The sequence below is a fragment of the Pantherophis guttatus genome, chromosome 1, assembly GCF_059756535.1.
Source record: "Pantherophis guttatus breed Tessera chromosome 1, ASM5975653v1, whole genome shotgun sequence".
NCBI classification, from domain to species: domain Eukaryota; kingdom Metazoa; phylum Chordata; class Lepidosauria; order Squamata; family Colubridae; genus Pantherophis; species Pantherophis guttatus.
This window is the reverse complement of record NC_142063.1, coordinates 123,224,675-123,245,335: the sequence shown is the minus strand read 5'-3', so window position 1 is coordinate 123,245,335 and position 20,661 is coordinate 123,224,675. Positions and strand designations below refer to the sequence as shown.

Below are 20,661 nucleotides of genomic sequence, written 5' to 3'. Positions count from 1 at the left end.
CCATTCCCACCCCACTCTGAGGCCAGCCAGAGGTGGTATTTGCCAGTTCTCCAAACCAGGGGTGAAATGTAAAATCTGTTACTAGCGGTTCTGTGGGCATGGCTTGGTGGTGGGAGGGGGGGTAATGTGACTGGGTGGGCGTGGCCAACTTTTTTTAAAAAAACTTTTCAAAGCATTTTTTCTAATGCTTTGAAAAGCCTCTTTGCCAATCAGGAACACAGCTGGGATGGTCAGAGAGGCTTTTTAAAAAATGCCTCTCTGCCGATCAGGGATTGTCAGAGAGGCTCTTTAAAAAATGCTTCTCTGCCGATCAGGGAACTCAGCGACTTTTCAAAGCATTTTTTTTTACCACCTCTTCGGCCAAGAGGTTGCAGAAAAAAATGTTTTGAAAAGCCTCTGATGATCCCAGCTGAGCCACGCGATCATCAGAGGCTTTCTTTTTTTTACTTTTAAAAGCATTTTTTCATTGGAAGAGGTTATAGAAAAAATGCTTTTAAAAGTTAAAAAAAAAAAACCTCTGATGATCGTGCTGCTCAGCTGGGCATGGTGGGGGGTGGGGGGTGCAGGGATTTTTGCTACTGCTTCTCCGAACTACCCGCCGCCATTGCTACTGTATCAGGCGATCTGATCCAAACCGGGAGCATTTCACCCCTACTCCAAACTACTCAAAATTTCCGCTACCGGTTCTCCAAACTGTTCAAAATTTCTGCTACCGGTTCTCCAGAACCTGTCAGAACCTGCTGGATTTCACCTCTGCTAAGTACATTTGTGTGTGCCTCCAAGTACCTTTAAAAGAATAACAAAAAGGTTTTTTTTAATTAAAATTAATAGGGTTAATAGGGAAATGGAGGAAGGAAAAAAGAGGCAAGAAGTACAAGGTAAGGGGGAGGAAAGCAATGGTTTGATTGGATAGCAAAGACATTTGTCAGTTTTGATTACTTTATGGAGATTTGTATCATATAGAACATACAAATAGTGTATTGTCATTACAGGTTTTGTAATGAAGCTTGCCAAGTGCATTAGAAGTCTTGTAATGAAGCTTGCCCATTATGGTCATAAGTCTTGTTGTTTGCAAAGCAGGTCATCACATAACTGACTTGATTTTTTTATTTTTTTTGTGCTGGCCATTACATAAATCACCATTAAATGAATCCACTATTATTAAGCAAATACCACAATGAACCTTTTGTTCACTGTGGAGAATTTTTGCCCAAAATTGGAAGTAAACACTGTTTTTTTGCAAAAACGTAAATAGTACGAGTAATCAAGAACTAATTGCATGTCCTATATGATATAAATCTCCTTAGAGTAATAAAAACTGACAAATGACTTTGGTACAAGTTAAGACCATAGATGTAATATATATTTACATATTATAAATATCATGTGAACAAAGGATTCTGCAAACAGCTCTCAATACTGAGCATCTGAGATATGGTCCCATGACCACAGGGAAGGGACATGGCCATCATAACTTCAGAACCAGGTCGTATGTACCATGGTGTGTGTGTGTGTCGGTTGTAATTTGCTTGTAAATGGTTGCTAAGCATCCAGTTGCAAGATGTGTACTATCTGCAATCCAACAAATCCTGGACTATGTTTACAACTTCCAAGAAATACTTTGGAGGTTCCATACTTTGGAGGGACTTTGGAGGTTCCATGGTGCCTGAATAAAGAAGAGGAGTCACTTCCCTTGTCATATCAGGAAAGGAAAACTTATTCATCATGTCTGCAACTTATAGTACTATATAAAAAAAGAAAAGCACCAATTCAGCACTTCAGCTGAAAATAATAACGTTGATAATATGTTCTCAATAATGCTCCTGAGTATTCCAATATGTATCACAAATTAGAAAAAACAAAAAACATCAGAAGCTACATGTCTGGGGAAATCATAGTGTACTTTTTGTTTTTATAATGAGTATGACTGGGCTTTGGATAAATCCCCTATCTTTCAATTTACTATGCCCCCAAAATGCTGCTGTTCCTCCTAAAACTTCTTGTATCTAAGTCCATTACAGTAATGAATTTTAGGTATGAGTAAGCATGAATAAAAAGTTTCATTGTTCGCTTTTGTTTCCTTACAAGAATTCACATTGTTAAGTCTAAGATTAGAAGGAAAACAGCAGAGCAACATAAACTGACTTTGAACAGTTCTTTAAAAGCATTTCTTAATTAGTTCTCTGTACTTCATAATTAGCCTGTTTTTTTTATTGTCAAGGATTTTTTTTATTTGCACCATGCTTATACATAATATTTAAATAGATTCAGCCAAGTGTGCACAAAACATAAATTAGTTTGTAAAACAATTGACTACATTCCCCAAATTCAGAAACATAAGACTAAAACGTACTTTAATATTTCTGCTTTCTGGTGTTCTGAGTTTACTGCACTGTGCTTTTGAACAGAAGCAGAATTTCAGTATAGCATTTCCCAACACAATTTTTTTTAAAGTGTTTATCCTCTTAATGTAACATAATTCACAGATAGGATATGCCCCACAAGGAATGCATTCACAAAGATCAAACTGGCACTCAGAATTATTTCACTTCACAGCATATAAAGAAACTCAGCCACAATTACATCTTGGAAAATGTAACTTACATCAGTTTTAAGAAGGCAGGACAATTCCTAGAAGCTTGGCAACCTGACAAATTAGCCATCAGCAGACATACAGAAATTAATTACATTTATAAACCATTCAGAAAGGAACAGCTAAAGGCCAAAGGAAACAGTCCTGAGCACATCCTTCCATATCACACGCACATTACCAATCAGCCAGATAAGCAGGAACCAGGAGCAAAATCAGATCAACCAAGAAGAAGGAATAACCTCACAACACAAGGCTCGTAGGATAATCAACTAGATATAAACAACCATTGAATTTCACTTTATAGCAAAACATTAATGGTGTTAGCTTGCACAGTAATAAAATGACATCAAGTTCAAAACTAAATTCAGAGACCACCAAGACCCCAAGAACATGTTCACCTTTGGAAATTTGTATACATTATGTATCCACTATCCTTTGAGTCTGTTTGTGACAAATTTTATAAGAAGTCCAAAACATTTTTGATGCATCATGGAGAGAAATATCAACAAGCTGCTATACAGGAAAGCTAATTAAACATTAAACTATAGAAATAATCTCTTCCCTCCTGCCCTTAATTTGCATGTGTGTGTTTTATTTATAGCTGGTTTTCCTGTCTCTTTGGGGATCTTTCTTAATTATTCATAAGTACACATAAGTTAATCAGAGAGATACACACCTACAAGAGAAGAGAGGAAAAAAAAGACACCGATCCCAGCAAGAAATAGAAATGCCTGCAAATATCATTTTATCACTATCATGCTTCCATCTTACCTATCTGATTGTGGGATATTTAATATGTTACTACAAAAATGATAGCCTCCAAATAAAGTTACATATGCTCAGCATGTCTACATTACAGAAAATTTTGGGGATAAATCCAAAGTCACCATTTGCTTTCCTATCATTTTACCAGTGATAGGACATATAGGATAAAAGAAATAGGTTTACCCGTTTCATTTCTTTGAATTGTCTGCTTTTTTCACATTTCCTATGGCAGATCTTCTCTCTTTTTTCCACCAGATGGAATTCCATTTGTTTGGTGGGTTGGTCGTGCCAACGAAAAACATCCTTACTGGGGAGGATCAATTCCAGGAATCCAACAATGTGCTTGTGGTCTAGAAGAAAGCTGTGTGGATCTGAGATACTTTTGTAACTGTGATGCAGACAGAGAAGAATGGTAACTGTGCATTCTAATTTATGTTATTGTTCATATAGAAATATATTATGAATTTAATGAAAGGTGGTTGGTAAACTTTATTGCAGGCTTTCACCACTGTGTGTGTACATATGCACATATTGTATATACATGAACTTCTACATGCATTGTTAAAAAAAATGACAGGAAGTTAAAAGACTTAAAAACAGGAAAAAAGGAGAGAAAAAATATAAAATGTTGACGGTATCAAAGAAAAGTAATTTTATGGATCAACATTTGGTGCTTCACTCTCATGTATCAAGACAAAATTTGACTATGTTAGGGATAGTAATATAATCTGGTAGAAGAGAGGAGACCAGATTGTCTCTGGGACTTCCTTTATGAGGGGCTGAATTATTGTATCACTAATAAAAGGCAACAGGTGAACTAACTTTGAATTGGTTGAGGTGAATTAACATGAGATGGAAATAAAGTTTATTTTTTTGTGTATCTTACTTTTCAGTCATAAGTTTGACATGCAAACTGGGGAATGTAGAGTTCCAAACCTCACAAAACATATATAATATAAATGCCTCTTTAAGGCATTCCGTAAGTTTAATGTCTAAATAAATTTTATGGTGGCCTTCAAATTGTGTTTCCAATTTGAATTCCAACCCTGGAGAACTTAAATTAGAGAAGTAAGCCATCCTTTAACTTTATGACTAAGGATAATATTCTTGAGAAGTGCTTGATCTCAAGAACAATTTCAAATCTATAAAATTGTCTAACATGCTCTTTTAATTTTGTCACTGATAAATTAGAATTGCAAAATCAACTAATTCTCTTCCAACCTCACTCTACTATATAGATGTTCCTTATACCTTTGCAGATTTAAGATGATGAAGTTGAAATAAACTGTTCTTCAGTCTACTGTAGAATCTAGTTTGGCCTCCTGCTTTGAATATTTTCATATTTAGAAAGATCCTATTGTCCATCATATGATTAATTTACATAACTGCAATAGGTTTCTGAGTCTTGTAATAAAACAATTACACAAATTCTGTACTAATGATACATACATGCTTGGTAGTACAGTGTAGTACACTGTACAGTAGTACAGTGGTCTAAGGCACCCTGTTATTAAGCTGGTTATTAAGACCAGATGCCTGCAATTACTGCAGGTTCGAATCTCGCCAAGGCTCAAGGTTGACTCAGCCTTCCATCCTTTCTAAGGTAGATAAATTGAGGACCCAGTTGTGGGGGCAATAAGCTGACTTTGTATAAATATACAAAAGAATGAAGGCTATTGCTTAGCACATTGTAAGCCGCCCTGAGTCTCCGGAGAAGGGCGGCATATAAATCAAATTTTAAAAAAAATGATAATAATGAAAAACTTTTAATTTTGTATTAGTGAAATGGAGGCTGAAGAAAAAATAAATTATAGAAACTTTAATTTTTTTCCTCAAAAACTTGCACTTTGAAAAAAAAAATCATCTTTTCTTTCTGCACTACACCTGACCTATATTACAGAAAAGTTATACCAATGCAGTTTAAATCAGTGGTGAAGTAAGAAAAATGGTTACAGTAAAATTGGAAAATGAACAAAAGACCGTAGTTAAAATTGTGTGAGCACAGAATGGCTTTCATAGGCTAAAGCAATTTGGCATTTTCAATTTAGAAAGGAAATAGCTCAGCCCTGCTGTAATAAAATAAAAAGCATATAGCATTTTCAATATTTTAGGGCGGGGGAAGGAACTTAAAACAGTTAGAAAAATGTATTTAGAAATTTTTTTATCTCCATTCCCTCAATGAAGACTCACTTCCTAGAAAGTTTGAAAATCATAATTAATTATTGAGCACTGATTATTTGATGAACTTGATCCAGAGAGAATATTTTAGATAGAACATATTGTATAGCAAATAACAGATTATTGACACACATCTGGATGATCTTTATTTTTAAGGAGCAATTTTCCAAAATTTATACAAATTTTTATAATACCTCTCTACTTTCAAAGTTTAAAATATTAGAATGTCAAAGAGAGAAAAACTAATGCAGCCTTCCATTCATATACAGACAAGAGTTTGAGTTCTGAATGTTTAATACACAGAGAATGTATTTTAATTTCTGTATTTTGAGCTGGGTTTGTTCTATTGAATTAATTTGCCAATTCTCCCTTGATATGTTCATTTTTCACAACCAGATGAAAGGCAAACAGAAAATGGTTGTCTCATTGCTAGAAGTACTTTTTAATTGATTTTCCGCTTGGAAATAGCCATCAAAAAAGCTAACAATTCATTAAAATTAATTACAAATAAAACATAAGTCACATAATACAATAGTTACAGACATAACACTTAATACATTAATGAGTGTGTTGTGCTTATAAATATAATAAAACATTTTTAAAAAAAACTAGGTTGGAACCAGGCAGTTTTGTGTCATTTCTGAAAGCAAAGAGAAAAAAGGGAATTTATCTGTTAAGAGATACAGTGATGATAGCAATAAAGGAGAATATTAGTAACTCCTGGTTGACTTGACTGGTCCTTGGTGCTCTCTGAGCTTGATTGTTTTGTTACTAATCTGGAAAATGAAATGTCTTCAAGAAAAATAACCAAGCTCAGAGACCACCAAGGATCCCTCAAACAGTGATAGAATTTTATAGTTGCTCCTGAGACAATTTGACATTTTCTTTTCTTAATAGTCTTCAGTAGTTTTAAACTGGCCTGTTGCCTTCAGTGTAGTGGTAGAATTACTAGTCCTGAATTTTAAAGTTGTAGCTCATACTTCTGAAGGTTACCAGATTGTGCAAGTGCAGCCTATAATTTGGTACAATATTTGGCTTTTTCCTATTTCTTAATACAATGTTAGAAAACATCCTCCTGAAAGTTTTCTTCACAAATGACTTCTGTTATTCATTTAAAAGCTTCTTCTTTTGGAAATATTGTAGGGGTGTTCTACCCTTCCTTTATAGTTGCAAGATGATAGAATACATTAATGGTGTCCTCCCCATCATATCACACTGCAAACTCCATGCTTCAAAAAAAAAAAAAGACCCAGAGGATATTTTTATTCAGAAGACAGGAGGCCAAGATCATGAGAGGTAGATCACAAGAGAGAGAAATGTACAGAAAAGCAGGATACTCATATAAACACACTTGGCATCTCATACTTTAGATAATGTCAAGAAGATCCCTGAACTGCTGTTGTGAGAATTCTAGAGAAACATACTCTTCAATTGACGGAAAATATTTCTTTTCCATAAAAGTGGGAAAAAAATGGCAAAAAGAATAGAATCAATATCAAGTGAAGTGTTAGTTCCATTTTATAATGACTTGGTAAGTTCACACTTAGAATATTGCATCCAGTGTGGTTGCCACAATATAAAAAAGATATTGAAACTCTACAAAGTGCACAAAGAAAAGCAACAAAGATGATTAGAGGACTGGAGGCTAAAACTTATAAAGAACAATTTCAGGAATTGGATATGTCTAGTTTAATGAAAAGAAGTACTATGGATGACATGATAGCAGTGCTCTAATATCTAAGGGGTTGCCACAAAGAAGAGAGGGTCAACCTATTTCCCAAGGCACCACAGGACAAGAAGCAATAGATGGAAACTAATCAAGAAGAGAACCAATCTAAAACTAAGGAAAAATTTCCTGACAGAACAATTAATCAGCGGAATGACTTGCCTCAAGAAATTGTGGGTGCTCCAACATTGGAGGTTTTTAAGAAGAGATTGGAGAACTATTTGTCTGAAATGTTGTAGGGCTTCCTGCTTGAGCAGGGAGTTGGACTAGAAGGCCTTCAAAGTCCATTCCAACTCTGTTATTCTGTTAACACTAACCTTATTCTCTATCGTAAACAACAGATGCTAGAATAATTATTGAGTTGGGTTGATTTATTTAGGCAGATTCTAATGCTATTATCTTCCAGGATCTCTTTATTATATAATTAGCTGCCGTACTTTACTTGTAATGCTGGTTTAACTTTTTAAAACTTGCATAGCAACACGGAAAATTTAAATGTTTATAATCTGCATTCCACTCCTTGCAAACTTTCAAAATTTTTGAAGATATTTTCTTTGGCTTGTTTCCAAGTTGCATATCACCAGACATATGCTGATAGTACATTTCTCATAATATACTGTATCACAAATTTCATTAAATGCTGTTGCGGCTACCTATTCAAGTGAGGTTTCATTAACTTAAAACTAGGCAATATACCCAAAGGATATTATAAGAGAGGAAATTAAATTGAATAACACTAGTGTCCTGCCAACTATTATAATGCAAGTGAGGGGGGACTTTGTGAATATTCCAGTTTATAGTACTGCAAAGCAGCATCTTGAAATACAAGAGAATGAGGATTTGTTTTTCAATATGGCTGATACATTAGCCACAGTGCCGAAGTGGTTAGAGTATAGTACTGCAGGCTATTTCTACTAACTGCCTGCAATTTGGCAGTTCAAATCTCACCAGGTTCAAGGTTGACACAGTCTTCCATCTTTCCGAGGTGGGTAAAATGAGGACCCAAATTGTTGGGGGCAATATTCTGACTCTGTAAACCGCTTAGAGAGGGCTGTAAAGCACTGTAAAGCAGTATATAAATCTAAGTGCTATTGCTATTACTATAAAGAAATATTAAAAACTGCTATGAACTTGCAATTTACATGTTGGTTCATAGATTTAATGAAGTTCTGAACTATTGGGGCACATTTGAAACATAGATAATATGTAAGAAAGTTAATTTGTTTCTGTATTGTTCACATATATTTTATGGGTATGGATTAACAAGGATCTGAAAATACATGATCAGCCACCTGGCTAATTTCAAGACTGCTTGGTTCTGGTTAATTGTTAGATGAGAGTTACCTGGAATTCTGTCATGAAAAATATTGCTTATATAAAGTATCAATATTATTAAATAAATAAAATTAAATCAAATTATTCTGAAAACTTCATTAGGGATTATGGACCTTAACACAATTTCTCAAAGATCTGCATTCTAAATGTGCTTGCTTTATTTCTTCTATCTTGGCTTCTTTCTAATTCATATGCAAATGTCTTGTGCAATATATTTTTCCCCTGAATTTACAGATGCATTAAAAAATGTAGTTTTTTTATTAAATCAAAAATTGAGCTTGTCCTCCTGAGTTTTTAGCTCAGGATTTTTTGCAGAATTTTAAAATTTGCAAATTCAGGTCTGAACTTCATATAATAGATAGGCTGAGTTTTTGCTTGCTTTAAGAACTATAAAGTCTTTTAAAGTACCTTTCCTCCTAAATAATTATTTGTTCCTTACTGTTATATTGTCTTCTTCGCATATTTAACTTAAGACTGGAAAAAAAAATGGGCTGCTTAGGCTATTTGGTCTATGTTATGGCCCTTATTATTTTGTGATCAATCATAAAATATTTTTATGATAAATTTTATGATCATTGGTCAATAATCCAGATAGATCATAAATCTGTAATTTGCATAGTTTTTGTGTATGACACCATTTTTAAGTTACTAATGTATTAGATGGACAGTTAGTGCTCCACCAAAATGCCAACCATATAAAAATGTAATAAGATCTGGAAAGGAAATATATTACCACTTGCCTTAGAAAGATTTGATAGTCAATGTTACATAATTTTATGCTGTTTTTTGTTTTTTTTAAATAAAACAATTGAGCAGTCCCATTTTTGCTCTGGAAAAAACAATCCATGAATTTGAATTATCTGTCCAGCATACAGTTAATATAGATGTTTCAAATATAGTAGCAAACATATTTTTTGTGAATTAAAAGATTTATTGTTCAATTTTCACCGGAAGTCTCAAATCAGTTTGCAGTAAGACCACAATAACATCCACAGGTTTTCTTTTTTTAAATTAACACAAAATCTCTCTAATGGCAGTGGGCCACTATCTCAAGGAATGCTTGGCAGTGTTATTGATTTTTTAAAAAAATGCCCAAGTAAACAGATATATCTTTCTTGTCAAAAGAAATATTAATATATTGAGTGCCAGAGCATAGAATATCCCCTGTGTTTATTTTGTACTTGCCATTTGTTATATGCACATACAGTATAATGCCATACTATCTGTATGTTTCATTGACATTTGCATTGTCTTTAAAAAAGGGAAAAAGGGGGGGGGGGAACCCTCGAACCAATTTCCAAAACCTAAAAGTTTTTTTTTTTTGAAGATTGCTTTAATGGATTCCACAGAAATCTCCTATATCAGCAGTCTTCAAAACTGAATTAATCTCTTTGGCTACCCTTGAAAACCATTGAAAACTTTCAGCTGGTACAGCATGTTGAAAGCTAGGTTGTGAACTTTACATTAATTTCAGCATCTCTTCTATTCCTCCAGATATAATGCATACCTCAGAATGTTGTAACCATATAGTGCACATGTCTGACCCCAGATTTCTTACAATTCAGTTCTGAGAAATTCTTAGCAACAATTTATATAATTGTTGTGTTCAGAAATACTCTTAAATAGGCCAGTCAAAAACCAACATAAGCATTCACACAATTTCTTCCTTTCCTTTCCTTTCCTTTCCTTTCCTTTCCTTTCCTTTCCTTTCCTTTCCTTTCCTTTCCTCTCCTCTCCTCTCCTCTCCTCTCCTCTCCTCTCCTCTCCTCTCCTCTTCTTTCCTCTCCTCTCCTCTCTCTCCTTTTTCCTTCCCTTCCCTTCCCCTTTTCTTATTGTTTCAATATGATACACAAACATTTGTGTCAATGAACTTTGAAAATCCACAAAAAGATTTTATTTAGTAACCAAATAAAGCAAATTATACAAACCCAGCTTCTGCTAAGGTGGAGGCAAATGGGTAGCACTACTCACTTCTATCTGTGGCCGCACAACAATCTTGTTGTTATAACTGGTAACTCAAGTGTTGCTTATCTTTGAATGGAAGCCATTGCTTATGAAGTGTGACCTGGCCTTCCTTGTCCTCCAAGATTCCTATTCTTCTATAAGGTTGCTCAGGGACACCTTTACACAGGGCCTATTAGTATTTTCACACAAATTCTTTTCAGCACTTTGATGGAGGATTCCTAATTATGGGATGCACTCAGTAAAGAGACTTGTCAGGCATCAGGCTAGCAATTTGACACCATATTAAAACAATTTTGATTAGGCATTTGAACTAGTGTATATATATATATTTTTAAGGCTGAAGGGTTTTAGATGTTATTTTATTGCATTTGGACTATGACTGAATGTATTTTACTCCAATATGGCAATTTGCAGGGGCGGGGAGAGAAACAGAGTGAAACAGGTATAAAATATGTTCAATATACCAATAGGAAGATTTCTGTTAACAAAATAGACTTTAAACATCATTTTTGGATCCAAATATATCTCTTTCCCTCTAAATGTGCATCTCTCCCCCCTCTCCCTCTTTACATATACTGTATATATAGGTATCTGTATGTTTATAATTTCTCATGCAAAACTATTTAAGATTTCTAGCCTACTATACATTTTACACATTTATCTATTTGTAGGACCAATGATACTGGCTTCCTTTCCTTTAAAGAACATTTACCTGTGAACCAGATAGTCATCACTGATACGAACAGACCTAATTCTGAAGCTGCCTGGAGAATTGGTCCTCTTCGTTGCTATGGAGATAGTGGGTATCAGCTCTTTTCAGCATCCTTATGCACAAGCTGTATAAGAAGCTGGAGTGTGTGTGTGTGTGTGTGTGTGTGTGTGTGTGTGTGTGTGTGTGTGTCAGAGTTCTGTTTGTACTAGTGATAACAGATATCTTCTAATAATTGCATTGTCTGATTGTTTCCTGAAATGAATTGTGCAGTTTCTAAAGAAGCATATTTTTCTAAATAATTTGCGTTAAGACTTTGAGTGCTAGAGATTCAAATTAAAGGCTTGTTCAGACTTCTGTCTCCACATTGGGGGGTATAAAGATATATATGAGAAATGAATAAGCAAGACATGAATACACTAGGAGTTCCTCATTCATATCCTTCAGCAACTAATTAATACTGAGAACCTGTTCTCTTCATTAATTAGAAGTAATATCCAACCATCTTGCCCATTAGTAGTTGAAATAATTAACGGCTATAAAATTTTATGATTCTCTTTTAAAGCTGCTTGTGGTGGTTAAAGTTGGGGGTTACCATTTTCTCCTGTACAAAATTCCCCATTTTGTTCAATGTGAAGGACTTCCTTTTGCATTTCCTTGTTTCCTTGTTTCTCCCAACAATTCAGTTCATTGTATGAAAATGTTTATGAGAAGAGAAAAAGTTCTGGATTTGCCTTCCCCATGTAAATATATGTAATTATATCCTTCTGTCTGCTTTCCTTTAGTTCTGCTTTTGTCAAATTAAAAAGTACCCAATCAACTTTTTAAAAATGCTTTCTGAATTATGCTTAGTATGAGATTTGCCTTTTTCACAGCAGTTATACATTTCCTGGGTTCAGAGAAAATAAAATTTTATGTTTAGCAAAATGCAATAATCATGTTTAGACAACATGAACTGCCCTAAACATTTATATCTTAACCTGATGCTTTGATTCATACAATAAAGACAGTGCTTAGATACCTACAACATATTGGACAAAAAACTACCGTCCCCTATTCTTCAGTAGAACTATGTTTTGTGCAAATCTAGCCATTGGTCAATTAATCCAACACAATGCATCCTTTCTGTGATAAATATGAGAATTAATATATGTAAAGCTATTCTCTGTGAAATGGTTTAAATGTATTTTCCATATTAATTCCTATTTATTTTGTGAAAGGTTTGTTTGCGTTTTTGTTTTAATCACCCAAAATAATATGAAGCTATCAACAAACTTAATCTTCCCAATATTTTTTTTAGCACTTCAGTCTTTAAAAACAATTTGGTCCCTATTAAGGTCTATGGAGGACCTTTTGCCTCCCTTAGTTGGAAGAACTCTGGTTCTTTTTTTTCTTTATCATATCCCTGAAGTCCTCAGTTCTCTTGGTCAGCAACCTAGTACTCTATAAAGTCATTAATTTATCTACTCTAGACTCAACAAACATTTTCTCCAAGGAACACAGATTTACTGTACTTTTATATACTGTACATCAGCCCAATAGATGAATCTGGAAAGCTTCACAAGCTTCACTGGTTTTTCATCACAGTTTTTAATTGTTTTTTTTTAAACATAGAATTTGAATTTTGTGTCAAATGTAAGAGAAGGTTATGCTGTCCTAACTTATCTGTCTTTTGCAAAACTTCCACGGGTGCTTAACAAACTGTCTTTTTAACTTCATGATTCCTTGAAAGATTATCACTGGAGTTGTGGTGCTACTACTTCAACTGTGTGTATGTACTGTATGGGAAAGGTTATGAATTTCACAGGCTAAATGTTACATTTGTATTTACAAAAAAGCGTTTCCCAATTATCACCTGAGCAGTGCACAAAAATGGCTGTTTGTGGTCATGCTAGTGAGTGTAGTCCACGATGTGGTGACTCCCAGTGATGGCATCCTAATTATGAGATTTTAGCCTAGTAAAACAAGGCTGACCATTATGCCATCAGGTTTTTGAAGTAGCACAAGATACATTTCTTTCAATTTATAAAATAAACTTTGAACATGGCATAGAATGACTCTAAAGCTTTTCGTCTGTTTCATAGAAATGATTTCTATGTTATACATCTAAAAATCTACATTTTCATTAGTTCTTTACTATTTATTGTTTGCTTGCTTTTATTCATTCCTTTGGATGCATTGTCATGATAAGTAACAGAATGAATGAATGAATGAATGAATGAATGAATGAATGAATGAATGAATGAATGATGCCCATACCTGAAACACAGAAACCCTAACATGTTTTTCCACCTAGGTTTCATTTTTCTTTTTTAATGAACTCTGGCTAAAGACTACAGTATTTCTTTGCTTCTTCATTTACCTATAGAGAAGTTTGTCATTCTTTGCAGGACAGTTCTGGAATGCAGTTTCTTTCAGCACCGAAGCTTCATACCTTCTCTTCCCCACTTTCCATGCCGAGTTCACAGCAGACATTTCTTTCTTCTTCAAAACAACCAAAATGTCTGGAGTCTTTTTGGAAAATTTGGGAATGAAAGATTTCATCAGGGTTGAAATAAGCTGTAAGTTTATTAACTGAAATTGCAGTGTATTGTTATTTTCCTGCAGATCTCATTAAGTCACACAATGTCTATGGAGAAACTCATTCATCCAGCTCATGGTTGTCCCAAAGATATTTTTTCAAAAGGCAACTGGACTTTCTTAGTTTCTTCCTTGAAAATGTTTTGCTTCACATCCAAGAAGAGAAACATTTTGAAGAAAAAAAAGAAAAGAAAAGAAAGTCCAGTTGCCTTTTGGAAAAGCACCTTTGTGATTAAGTCATGTACCTTCTTTAGTGCTTAATATTTGTGAAGTTTGTGTCTGTGTTTTAAATCCTAAAAGTGGAGATAACATGCCAAAAGTTGAGAGGTTAAGACCCTTTAATATAATCAGTATTCAGTGCCTTGAACCATTACCCCAAACTCCCTCGTTCCCATACATGTGTGTGTGCGTGTGTGTGCACGTGCACATGCATACATACAAAAACATTCTTCTTCAAAGAATTTCATTCAAATGAAGATAATATTATTTGCCTCAGTATCGACTCTGCCAGGCATCTCTCTCTTATCTGAAGCAGCACACAAAATTGCTACTTTTCACAGAGAGTATTTGAGTTATCAGCAGATTGCCTCTCCTTCTCTTCTTAGGTGATGATAAATAGTATTTATGTACTATTTATGTAACATCCTTTTGGAAAGCAGCTGGCATACCAATAAGGAAAGGGGAAGTTTCCAGAATGCTCAGAGTGTCATAATGGCCTGTCAAATAAGCTATCTCTCTTTGAAACTAAATTGCAATTGCTGCCTGAAGTATTAAAGACTTCTTAATACTGTTGCCTTCTGGCAGAAGATACAGAACAATTAAAACTCGGACCACACGTTTTCTGAATAATTTTTATCCCAGAGCTATAATTGCACTGAACAATGAACTAAAGGGCCACCATCAGTGAGCTGTTGGACAGTACTACTTGGTCTGTTGTATGGATGTTTGGGTGGTTTAGGTGTGGGGAATCGTGGTAGGTGGGAGTGTGTTTGGGGATTATGTGTGTGGGACCTGGTCTTTGGGTGTTAAGTAAATTTCATTGTATGTGTATACTGTGTATACACATACAATGACAATAAAGTTTATTATTATTATTAAAGCAGTGGTCCCCAACACCCAGGCATTGGCTCAGTATCTGGCTGCAGCCTATTTTGAACTGGGACACACAAGCAACAGGCATGTGCAGCTTGCATGTGCAGTTCTGCTCCACTTGTGTGAACGGTGGGCATAAATAATGCTGCACGCACAAGAACGTATGCCTGCTGTTTGCGTAGAACCATCCCCTCCCCTCCCCTTCACCACCTCCTGTCCACAAAGCCAGAAAGGTTGGAGACCACTGTGTTAAAGGAAAAAACCAATTTAAGTCATCTTTTTATCTGCTGTTGTAGTCTATTAATGGAGGGTGTTATGCTGTGGATTTAGAATGAAAGAAGGCCTTTCTGTGAGATGTTTGTTCATCAGGCTGAACAAACTAAGAATGAACTACCATCATTTTGTAAGGTCCCAGAAGTTTCCACGAGCCACTGAGATGCCAAAGAGAGTGAGACGAGGCTTGCAAAAAGTAACAGCTTTTTATTTATGGCCAAAATAAAAAGGCTGGGTGACAAAACTATATCCAAAACATACAGACAAAATACATGTAAGAAATAGCCACACCTAGGTAAACTTTGTCTAGGATCTTATATACTTGTTTAGCCAATCAGAGACAAAAGTTCGTTATTTAATGTGGGCAATGTCTTGCCCATGCCCCTCCCCCCCAACTAATCCATGGAGCATTCTTTGTCCATGCTCTGTCCATGCTTTGTTATCTTACAGAGTATCCCTTGTCCTAGTGTGTTCTAGCTCCTAGGCAGCCCCCCGCCCCATCTATGGAGCAGGATGTTCCTGTCTCCAAGGATGTGCCTAGCTCTGAAGCTAATTACAGAAGTGAGAAACCAGAGAGAAAAGGATACATTCTTTTACAGAATGAATTCCTAACAAATGATTCCTAACCGTAGCAAAATAGTACAAGCAACTTCTTTGACAGAAGCAAAGAGCAAAGGTTAGATTGATTCGTGTCAATATGTCCTTTCAATTTTTTTAATATGGTTGTAATAACTTTGACATAAAATTTAATAAAATAAGGCCCCCACAGACCTTGGTAAAAGCCTAAGCGCATTATCACTAGGTAATGAGGTATGGTTTAGTGTTAATTGGACATGATCTCCTATTTGAGTGATACTTCAGTGTGTTGTATTTCATTCACAAGGCTCTTATTTTTTAAAAAAAGTATATAATAAAAGCAAGACATTGACATGAAATTACATTAGAATAATATAATCTGTTAAAATGATGGGTTAGCATGAGCACTGTAGAAATGAAAGAAATATCTGGTGCAACACTTAGTCAGTTTCTCCACTGTGTTATGATTTTCTCATAGGGCAGATTATGCTTGGAGCTAAATGGCTGTGAGTACAGTCCACAAATCAGTTGATGTTGGTGCTGGAATAGAGTCTAACTGTAAGGAGATCAATGTCATTGATTTCCTTCCATGAATAGAAGAGAGTTCCCAACCCCCTATGTCTAAGAAAATTCATTCCTATGGATTGAAAGATTTTTGTGAGTTATGTATGTATGTATACCAATGGAGTACAAATTTATCAGAAATCTATCTTCTCCCTTACATAGCTAGAGATACAAATTAGGGTCCAAATGAATGATTATAGCCATACTTCAGCCTTATTTTGTTAGTGTAATGAAACCCTGATGAAAGTAATGTTGCTTCCATGGCCTAAACTTTTTAAGAAACTGGAAAAGGTTGATAAATCAGAGTTACAACTTCTGTCCAAAGGTATTTTTCAGTGTATATACATTGTTATTATTGATCTAGTATTGGCAATGTACCAGATGCCAGCTTCTTCTCTTGTCCTCTTGTCCTCTCTTAATCTTGGAATTTGTTTTGCCCTAAATGTCATACTGCCAACTCTTCCTTCTTACTTAGATTTCCAACCCACAACTGTGGTCTATATGCCCCAACTAATTCTCAGAAAAGATGAGGTTGATTGCAAGGGGTGGAGATCAGGGATGGGTTCTACTTACCTTTACTATCGTGCCCACGCAGATCACCTATGATGATGTCTGGGTCAGTGGGCAGAGCCTCCCGCCAGTTTTACTACCGGTTCTTGTGAACCAATCTTAACCGGGGGCAACCCACCACTGATGGAGATGAGATAAGAACTCAGTACGAGTCTCCTTTTAATAAACTATCTAAAATGTAAGAGAAATAGCACAACAGGGCTGATTAGTTCTTGAATTATATACTTCTTTCTTAGAATATAAAAAGAAAAAAGACTTAATTCTCTCATTTTTGTTTTTTCCTATTCATTTGGTTATAAAGGCCAGTGTCTACAACCTCCAGTTTTTGAAAGACTAAACTATGCAAGTCTCAACATATCAGTGATTTAACTATCAGAATAATCTTTATGACATTCATAGTTTGACTCCAGTTTTCTTTAAATCATTAAGAATAGAAACTTGCTCTCAGGTGTTTCTCTGACTTTCATCAGAATAAAAGTGATATTTTAAGGGAGGGAGAAAAATTTAAACAGCATGTGTCATTAAATTAAATAATACAGTTTGAACAAAAGTTCTAGTGTTTGAAACATGTTTAATATTGTCTATAATATATCAAGTTGTACATCTGAAGGTAGCAAATGTAGGTGGAAATCATCCATTAAATGTTCAATTACTAAAAATTAGAGCTGAGAATAGTTGTATGAAAAACACTTTGGTATAGTTTTTCTCCCTTCTCCTAATACGATCCAGACATTTCCATCAGTATTGTTTTATTGAAATCATTTTTATGTCTTAGATTTTCTTCTCTGTATTTTTCTACACACTTTACAGGCTATTTTGATGATAATCATTGAATTTTTTAAAAGCAGATATTAAATAAATAACACAATATTTGTGAAAATGTTCTATCTCACTGATCCATCACAAGGCAAATGCATACCTCCTAATACATGAACATAGAGAAAATGAGAATATCTGACCAGGAATTTAATTTCACAAAGAAGGTTTGGGTCTGTAGATATGTACCATAATATATACTGTATTTTTCGGAGTATAACACGCAACTTAGCTTTTGGGGAGGAAAATAGGGGGAAAAAATTCTGCCTACCAGGTATTCATCTGGCTAGCGTCCTTAGGCTGGTCAGCTTCAGCACATTAGGTTGCTGGTTTTTATCCCCTGCTTGGGATAAAAAACAGCTTCTAAAGCACAACTGATATTTGGAGAGAGAAGCAATGAGAAAAGTAGGCAAACCACAGAGATCACTTCACTTGCTAGTGCCTCGTTAGGGTTAAAAAAAAGCTTCGAAAAAGTTACATTCAGAATATAAGACTCACCCAAATTTTCAGCCTCTTTTAAGAGGGAAAAAAGTGTGTCTTATACTCCAAAAAAACCGGTAGATGATTCGCTATGTGAATTCAATAATCACATAAGGTTGATTGTTTTGAAACTCTTAAAATATTATTACCACAGTTATGTACTTGTTGTTATCAGCATAACATTCAAAGTTTCACCTTATGCATTCCAGCTCCTAAAGACATCACTTTCACAGTTGATGTTGGAAATGGCCCTGTAGAGGTTACTGTCCAATCCCCCGTGCCCTTGAATGACAATCAGTGGCATTCTGTACATGCTGAAAGGAATCTTAGAGAAACCTCTCTTCAAGTAGACAACTTTCCAAAGAAGACTTTAGAAGCACCTGCTGAAGGACATTTTCGATTGCAGCTAAACAGTCAATTATTTGTAGGTAGGTACAATCTTTGTACTACACACACACACACTTTTATTTTATTTTTTACAAATGCAATTCTCTTAGGGTAAATGAATACTCTTTTAACTATTGGATATTTTATATTACTGATTCCTCAATAAATTTCTATGGAAAGTTTAGATACTTCCACTATTTGAAGATGAATTTAGCAACTTGTTTTTCTTGAATTTATGCACTGGTATAAATTGTCCCACCAATGGATAACAAAACCAAAGACTAAGCTCAGAAAAAAGCTCAGAAGAATTCACAGAAAAAAGTAATAACACAGATTATATTCCATTCTCAAATATGCATATAAATTACTATAGTTCATTGGCCAATTAGTAGAGAACAGGAATCAGCAAATCCACAACCCTAGCTCTTTAGGCTACTATAGTATTTTGTCTCATTGTGTGACAGAATATATAGTGATAGTATAAAACATAGAAAATGCATTGATGGTATACCAAAAGTTACAATTTTGAAGATAAACAATGTATTTGTTTTGATACCTATTTCAGAAGCAGAATCCCAAAGGGCATTTGGTCACCATTTTTTGCATACTCTTGAGAATATTGAACAGGTGTTAATTTTCAAAATTTCTCACCATTACAGAATATTTAAGATAAAATTGAAATGCAAGTCTTTGTGAGGTGATTTTCACTGTTTTATGTTTAAGAACAAAAATCCTGCACTCTCAGAGTTATTTCTCATGCCTGACTTTTTTGGTTTGGTTTTGAACTTCAACTATTGCAACATACATATGGTTTCAATTTTCTACACCCAATATTCTAGATGTATGTATTTTTCTAGTTGCAAAATTATCAAATGAAGATGAAGCCAACAGAAATGATAGAACGGGAGACTTAATTGATGGTAATCCCATAATTTACAAACATGTAAGTTTAAGTACAAATCTCCAAAGCCCATGTCTATATTATATTTTAGGTTACTAACTTTATTTCAATTTTTTCCTTCACTTATACTATCATTGCATATTAGACTCTCACTAAATTGCAGAAAGGACATCCTGCTTGATAATGAGGTCAAGATTGCATGCTCAATAAACAATGCTAGAGGTGGCTGATGGAATAGAGAATACCCACCTCCTCCCTTTGTGCACTTTGCTCCTTTCCTCTCTATCCTGCTCAGTTTCATTTTAATTGATATTTTTAAAATATAAGATCTTTTTTTATTGTTTTATATGGCATTTTATTCAAAGTTCGTAAGCCACCTAGAGTTGCCCTTGATGAGATGGTGGAACACAAGTTTGAGAAATAAATAAATAAATACTCCCTCATACATTAATATGGAATCAGTGGGAAGTATATTTTTACAATATTGTACAATAAAACCTTAATGAGAATTTCATTTGTTAAAGGGTCAGTTGTTAAAATATAAACTTTACCTTACTTATACCTGAAACAGGATCATCTGCATCCAAACAGAAAGGTTTTATCGGATGTATTCGCTCTCTACATCTAAATGGACAGAAACTTGACCTTGAAGAGCGAGCCAAAGTGACTCCTGGGGTCAAACCAGGTTGTTCAGGTCATTGCAGCAGTTATGGTAACCTTTGCCAGAATGGAGGAAAATGTGTGGAAAAACCCAATGGCTATTTATGTGATTGCACCAATTCACCATATGAAGGACCATTCTGCAGAGAAGGTAGGATGGCTGAATGGATTATCACATTTATTTTTGCTCATCCAGTGCACCTTGACCAAAGGTATTGTACAGGTGTATTATACAAAATGTCACTTTCTAATTTAAATTATCTAGATCAATGGTTCTCAACCTGTGGTCTGCAGACCCTGGGGGGCCAAGATGTCATCATAGGAGTCTGTAAAGTCTTAAATAAATGTTATTATTTGAATGTTAAATTAGGTCTTTGGGGTCCGTAGCCATGGTCCTTGGCCACAAAAGATATTTAAAGGGGGTCCATGGTGAAGAAAAGGTTGAGAACCACTGATCTAGATTCTCAACAAATCTTGCATAATTTAATATA

At 34.9% G+C, this 20,661-nt stretch overlaps 1 protein-coding gene across 2 annotated transcripts in view; it reads left to right on the top strand.

The window, feature by feature from the left end:
- CNTNAP5 (contactin associated protein family member 5) overlaps window positions 1-20,661 on the top strand; it is a 414,934-nt gene that overhangs the window by 344,423 nt on the left and 49,850 nt on the right. For both annotated transcript variants that reach the window (XM_060687892.2, XM_060687893.2), the window contains exons 14-18: window positions 3,614-3,770; window positions 11,234-11,361; window positions 13,662-13,832; window positions 18,432-18,650; window positions 20,082-20,321. In XM_060687892.2, coding sequence (XP_060543875.1) covers window positions 3,614-3,770; window positions 11,234-11,361; window positions 13,662-13,832; window positions 18,432-18,650; window positions 20,082-20,321 — 915 coding nt within the window. The remainder of the gene's footprint in view (window positions 1-3,613; window positions 3,771-11,233; window positions 11,362-13,661; window positions 13,833-18,431; window positions 18,651-20,081; window positions 20,322-20,661) is intronic.